General features: G+C 43.0%; 1 protein-coding gene across 1 annotated transcript in view; it reads right to left on the bottom strand.

Moving 5' to 3' along the window:
• Positions 1 to 7145, bottom strand: part of cacna1aa (calcium channel, voltage-dependent, P/Q type, alpha 1A subunit, a) — a 61987-nt gene continuing 54842 nt past the window's right edge. Inside the window, 6 exon segments of the mRNA XM_046866167.1 lie at positions 1 to 61; positions 1126 to 1289; positions 3699 to 3900; positions 4022 to 4162; positions 4886 to 5046; positions 6727 to 6826. Coding sequence (XP_046722123.1) covers positions 1131 to 1289; positions 3699 to 3900; positions 4022 to 4162; positions 4886 to 5046; positions 6727 to 6826 — 763 coding nt within the window. The 3' untranslated portion in view covers positions 1 to 61; positions 1126 to 1130.

Raw genomic sequence — 7145 nt, 5'->3', positions numbered from 1 at the left:
ATGTGAACACAATGTTCAGGTTGCCTAACATTTTCTCATAGACATCTGAAGCTCCGTCGTACTAAAAACACACACACACAGGAACACACATGCGGGCACAGTAACACACACACACATGCTGTATTAAAGGTGCATTCACTGCTAAGCCAATCCAATGCACACACCCACTTACCCCCAGCTCTGTGACTAAAATATCTGTGATGCTGCCGAGGACCGTCACACAGTCAAAGATGTTCCAGGCGTCTTTAAAATAATTCTGTTTAACAAAAGAAACAGTTTAGTTAACACACACACACATGCTGTATTAAAGGTGCATTCACTGCTAAGCCAATCCAATGCACACCCACTTACCCCCAGCTCTGTGACTAAAATATCTGTGATGCTGCCGAGGACCGTCACACAGTCAAAGATGTTCCAGGCGTCTTTAAAATAATTCTGTTTAACAAAAGAAACAGTTTAGTTAACACACACACACATGCTGTATTAAAGGTGCATTCACTGCTAAGCCAATCCAATGCACACCCACTTACCCCCAGCTCTGTGACTAAAATATCTGTGATGCTGCCGAGGACCGTCACACAGTCAAAGATGTTCCAGGCGTCTTTAAAATAATTCTGTTTAACAAAAGAAACAGTTTAGTTAACACACACACACACATGCTGTATTAAAGGTGCATTCACTGCTAAGCCAATCCAATGCACACCCACTTACCCCCAGCTCTGTGACTAAAATATCTGTGATGCTGCCGAGGACCGTCACACAGTCAAAGATGTTCCAGGCGTCTTTAAAATAATTCTGTTTAACAAAAAGAAACAGTTTAGTTAACACACACACACAGGAACACACACAAAGGTGCACAGGAACACACACACGGGCGCACAGGAACACACACACGCGCACAGGAACACACACACACAATAATTGTTTTGTGTTAAAGTGTTTTACAGTGAGTACAGCAGCAGTACACAATCAACATGTTATTCCCTGATTGGGAATAAATCCTTCAGACACCCAACACTATTTTTAATAATAAAAATAAATCAGAAGAATCTGGTGGAAAAGAAATCTTCTATAAACCATGTGGTGGAAAATCAGTCCAATAAGAAAATAATTGAAAGAGCTCACCTTCATCATGAGCACGATGGTGTTGAGGCGATCATTGCCATGATGGTGTACTCGAACGGTGGCGACACCACAAACTCCCACATGCGGTATTGGAACGTCTGCTTATTCTGTGGCATGTGGCGAGTCAAAGGCCTGGCGTTGATGGCAAAGTCGATGCAGGCTCTCTGTTACACAGCAGCAGGTAGTGTGCATGTTTAATTATCTAAAGAGGCTGAAAATGATTATTTTCCTTAAAAATCTAAATCAACCAATTCATCTGCTTTGCTAATTAACGGCAAAGTCTCTAGGTTATGTATCTAACCCAAGTTCCATAAGGGAACGAGACGCTACGTCGGAACGCTTTGGGAACAGGGCTGCAATTGCCCATGCTCTGAATAATGAGTGTAATCGGCCACAATTGGAGGTAGGCTGTCACAAGCAGGGTGACGTCATGAACAGGAAGTATAAAATGCACATGAAGTGAAGCAGGTGCCAGCTTCTGTAACAGAGAAGGAAGCACTGAAGGGACCCTGGAGGACCAAGCTTTAGAGGCTGCCACACTCCGGGTCGAGTGCGCTTTGACCCCGAATAAAGACCAGAGGACCTGTAAGAGGACGCGATAGCATTATTAATCCATCTGCTGAGAGTCCGCTTATGAGCAGGAAGGTCTCTCCTCGGAGGGCTGTAGCAGACCGACTTCCTTCAAGGACTTGTCCTGTGGACATAACGGTTCAGTGCTCGGACCAGACACAGCCGGTTCAATCTATCCTGGTCTGGGGTCTGGAATGGGTAAGGATTGAATGCCTGGCACCTGACAGGTCGTAGGATGACCAAGGGCACCTAGGGGACGTAACTCACTCTAGGGTGCAGGAACGCATGAATTCTACTAAGCAAACTTAAAAAGTGCTAATTTAAGTGTTTCAGGAAGAGGTAGGTCTTAAATCGTCACTTGATGATAGTCAGGGACTCTGCTGTACGGACATCTAGGGGAAGTTCATTCCACCAGCTCGGTGCCAGAACAGAGAGGAGCCTTGAAGTCTACTTACCTCTCATTCTGAGAGAAGGTGGTACCAGTGGAGCAGTGCTGGAGGATCTCAGACAGCGTGGTGCAGTGAGAGATGTGATGAGCAAGCATCAGTGTTTTGAATCTGATACGTGCAGCTACTGGAAGCCAGTGAAGGGAGTGCAGCAGTGGGGTGGTGTGGGAGAACTTGGGCAGATTGAACACGAGTCGTGCAGCTGCGTTTTGGATTATTTGCAGTTGACTAATAGCGTTCAGGGGAAGACCTGCCAGCAGAGAGCTGCAGTAGTCAAGTCTTAAATGACAAGACTGAACAAGCACCTGGGCAGCCTTCCGGGTTCACCAGGAACTCCCAAGCAAGCGATGCACGCGCTGTGGTCTGTGCACAGTCGGAAGGATCGCTTGCTTTTTGGACATTTACCACTTCCTGAAGGGGACAAACACACAGAGAACGCATCCTGAACAAGCAGAAGCTGGCGTCAGCTTTCCTCCATGTGCATTTTATACTTCCTGGTCATACACCCAGGATCTAAAAAGCTGGCCCACTCTCTCCATCATCAGACCTTTTTTCCCTGCACATATCTCACTTTTCACGCTACGACACTTTATACACTGGACTCGCACAGCACAGTCCATCTTTATATCCTCATATATTCTTATTTTTATATAGTTTTTATACTTTATTTCTTTATTATATAAATTTTTCCTTGTTTTTATTTTTTATTTTTATTCTCCTTTTTCACCCCATTTTATTCCCCATTTTATTCCCTAATGCCGGACCGTCGTATTGCTGTAACTATCGGAATAAATCCATACTGATTTGTGCCTAGAGAACTGCACTTCCGCGACAAGATTTGAGGGTGAATGCGGTTGCGGGCGGTAAAATACTATAATATGTGTGTGTGCGGGTTGCGGGAGAATAAAACCATTTGCGGGACTCCTGCAAAATGGTCTTAAGAATATAAAAAAAAAATTAAGTGTTATGTATCTACTGCACAAAAGCAACAATGACAACTAGAATGAAATAAAGGATGTACAGGCACGAGGTCGAAGGTTCTCGCGTGGTTCATGCACGAAAACTACTGGAGCACACCGAGGCACAACGTCTGAAGTGCAGGACAGGAGAGTGCTACAGATATCACTGCATTATTAAAGAAAGAAAAAAAAACAAGAGAACACAACTCTGGCCTGCTTTTATATATATTGTATATATCGTTTCAGTTGATGTTCTGAAAAGTTCCTTGTTCATGCCAATGTTCATCATTTACAAAAAAAAAGTCAAACTCAAAAAAACCAAACATGTAAAAAAAAAAAAAAAAAGCAGCAGGAAAAAGCAGTCAGTGCACTGAAAATAAAACTACTTATATATTTTACCAGCGGGAGAAAACTAATATTGCGCACGGAGCGGGAAAAAAAGAACACATTTTTGCGGAAGCGGGACTGAAAAAAAATGTATACAGTATCCATTCTGTTGATTAATCGGTTATTGGCAAGTACGATCCAACGCAGGTAACTCTAATCAGCCTCTAGTGAAAAAGCTGTCAGTATATTAATGGCACTGCTGCTTACTTACCTCATTCTTCTCCAAACTGTAGTCCTCCATCATCTTGTCCCCTTGTTCCTGGAAGGTAATGATGATCAGGGCAACAAATATATTGACAAAAAAGAAGGGGAAGACCACAAAGTAGACAACATAAAAGATGGACATCTCCATGCGGTATCCAGGACTCGGGCCCTGGTTCTCATATGTTGCATCAACAGAGTGTTTCAGAACCCTGAGGAAGGAAGGAAGGATATTTCCTATTCAGTAACTTACAATTCTAATGTAAAATGTGTGTGTGTTTGTGTGTGTGTGTGTGTGTGTGTGTGTGTGTGTGTGTGTGTGTGTGTGCTCACTGTGGCCAGCCTTCTCCCGTGGAAACAGTAAAGAGAGTTAGCAAAGCCCAAAGCACATTGTCATAGTGAAACTCGTATTTCCTCCATTCTCGTTTTTGGGCCTTCACGTCATTATCTCGCTCATATACCAGATATTCACCCCTAAAACACACAATATATATTATATAATACACACCAATCAGGTATAACATTATAACATTCTGAGTGGTGAAGTGAACAACACTGATGATCTCTTATTAACGGCACCTGTTAGTGGATGGATTTATTTATCAGGCAGCAGGAGAACATTTTGTACTCAAAGTTGATGTTAGAAGCAGGAGAAATTTGCGAGCGTAAGGATTTGAGCGAGTTTGACAAATTGTGACATCTAGACGACTGGGTCAGAGCATGTTCAAAATGTTCCTGGTCTGCAGTGGTCAGTATCTATCAAAAGTGCTCCAAGGAACGAACAGTGGTGAACTGGTGACAGGGTCGTGGGTGGCCGAGGATCAGCGATGCACGTGAGGAGCGAATGCTGGTCCGTGTGGTCCGATCCAACAAACGAACTCCTGTAGCCCAAAATGCTGAACCAGAGACACTACTAAATCCCATTAGCAGTTGCTGTGTTGAAATTCATACATTTACACTTATAGCATTTGGCAGAGTCTCTTATACAGAGCACCTGCACTGCTGAGGAGATTAATTATAAGTTACAGTTTTAATTACTACAGTGAACAGCAGACATTAGCACCCTCTACTGGTTAGAACATTTACATAATAATCTAAAAGCAGTCTTTTCATTTTTCAGAAAAAAAAATGTGTGTGTGTGTGTGTGTGTGTGTGTGTGTGTGTGTGTGTGTGTGTGTGTGTGTGTGTGTATCTAACCTGCAGTCACGTTCAAATTCCTTGGACTCATCAGTGCAGTAGAAGAATTTGCCCTTAAAGAGCTGCACAGCCACCACAGCAAAGATGAACATGAAGAGCATGTAGACAATCAGGATGTTCAGCACATTCTTCAGTGAGTTCACCACACAGTCAAACACAGCCTGAGGAAACATCACACAAGATGAGCACAGAAAGAAGATTTTTTTTACTTTTACAATCCTTTTATTTAACACACGTCATGTTATATACAATGTGCTATAATGTTAACCCATTAGTTAAATATATATTTAAATAGATAAATAAATAAAATGTTAAATACACAAATAAAATCAGACAGTTCCAGTCGCCCCGAGTGCACAGCACACGCTATCATCATACTTTACAATTCCTTTCTTTATTTCTAAAAGGAATGTCCGTCCCTCTGGTCCTCTGTCAGGAGCAGATACATTAATGAATATAAACACTGTCCCATTGTCCCATCTTTTTTGTCTGAACCTTTTTTTTTAATCCAGTGCCTCATGACTGTCTTCTGTAGCATTAGCGCAGATGATATGAACTTGACCACGGCCAGAAAAACATCATTTACCTCGACGATTTTACTGAAGGTTGTGTCGAGAAGTTCATTGATTTCTTCCAAAGAGTAAATGTCATCTGTAACCTGTGATCCAACATCAGAAATTTCGGAGAGTGTATCCTTATCCCTCGTTTCTGCATCTATCATTTATTCGCATTCTGATCTGTCCATCCCTCTCCATGCAGACCAATATTTAAAGCTGATGTCATTTCTGCATTGTTTGTGTTTTCTTCAACCTTTGTGTTTTCAGCTCTCAGAGTTTCTTTTTTTCCTGCCTCGGTGTCTACAGTCTTAACAGCCTCCTCCTTAATACCCTGTTCACCTGCATCCTCCAAACTGTGCTTTATAACATATAAATAGAAATCAGATATGGGAATATCTTATAAGCACTGGGTCTAGCACTGGGTCTAGACTCCTCCTCAGCACTGGGTCTAGACTCCTCCTCAGCACTGAGTCTAGACTCCTCCTCAGCACTGAGTCTAGACTCCTCCTCACCACTGAGTCTAGACTCCTCCTCAGCACTGGGTCTTGACTCCTCAGCACTGGGTCTAGACTCCTCCTCAGCACTGGGTCTAGACTCCTCCTCAGCACTGGGTCTAGACTCCTCCTCAGCACTGAGTCTAGACTCCTCCTCAGCACTGGGTCTAGACTCCTCCTCAGCACTGGGTCTAGACTCCTCCTCAGCACTGGGTCTAGACATGCTTTAGCTCCTTGTTTTTGCAGCCCAGAGGACCAGGTTTAATTTAACTGGCTAGTCTCATCGTTATGAATGAACGCGGTACATTAGAAACAGTAACTCGGATAGTTGGAGTGATTAATAGTGTAACAGTAACATGTTCTCCACTCAAAGTAATACCCTCACTGACCAGAAGATTCACCTGCCACTCCTCTTTTTACGAACACCACCAAAGATTTGTTCATTCGGAAAGCCTATAAGATATTCCCATTTCTGATACTCCTACCTCAACTCCTCATCTACCTCAACTCCTCATCTACTGCTACCACTTCAAATCATCTCGCACTTCAACAAGTGACACCGAAAGTCGCTAAAGTGAAAAGGAAAACCTAGAGAATACAGGAGGAGTTAAGTAATAACAGCTCACTCTCAGAAACCACTTGATCTAAAGTGTGTTTTAATCGCTGCAAAAATCCCAATCATGACTATCACTTCACATCTAGCCACGTTTAGCCAATCAGCATTCAGCAGCATTTTACACAACTAACTGTGAGCAACAAAACTTAATCACCATGAAGATCGATGTTTTACCTTGAGCTTGGGTAAGCGTTTGATGGTTTTCAGTGGCCTTAAGACTCTTAACACACGCAGGGACTTGATGGTGCTGATGTCCTTCCCTTTACTGCTTCCTCTGCAGGTCACACACATACACACACATACACACACACACACACACACACACACACACACATGGAGTTACAGTGTGACTAGCACATGGGTATTATTTGAGTGTTAGTAGCTCACATGCTCACTGTACATTTGTCCAGATACCAGTTACAGAATGATGCACTGCATCTCCATACGGCTCTCACTGAGAATATAGGCCAGCTTAGCAAGCTATTCACACACCCCTACACACAAACACACACACACTCACTCACACACACACACACACACACACACACACACTCACTCACTCACACACACACACACACACACAGACAAACTCA

This window comes from Silurus meridionalis, chromosome 14 (assembly GCF_014805685.1).
Source record: "Silurus meridionalis isolate SWU-2019-XX chromosome 14, ASM1480568v1, whole genome shotgun sequence".
Lineage (NCBI taxonomy): Eukaryota > Metazoa > Chordata > Actinopteri > Siluriformes > Siluridae > Silurus > Silurus meridionalis.
Note: the sequence above shows the minus strand (reverse complement) of the source record. Positions and strands in the feature narration are given on the sequence as shown.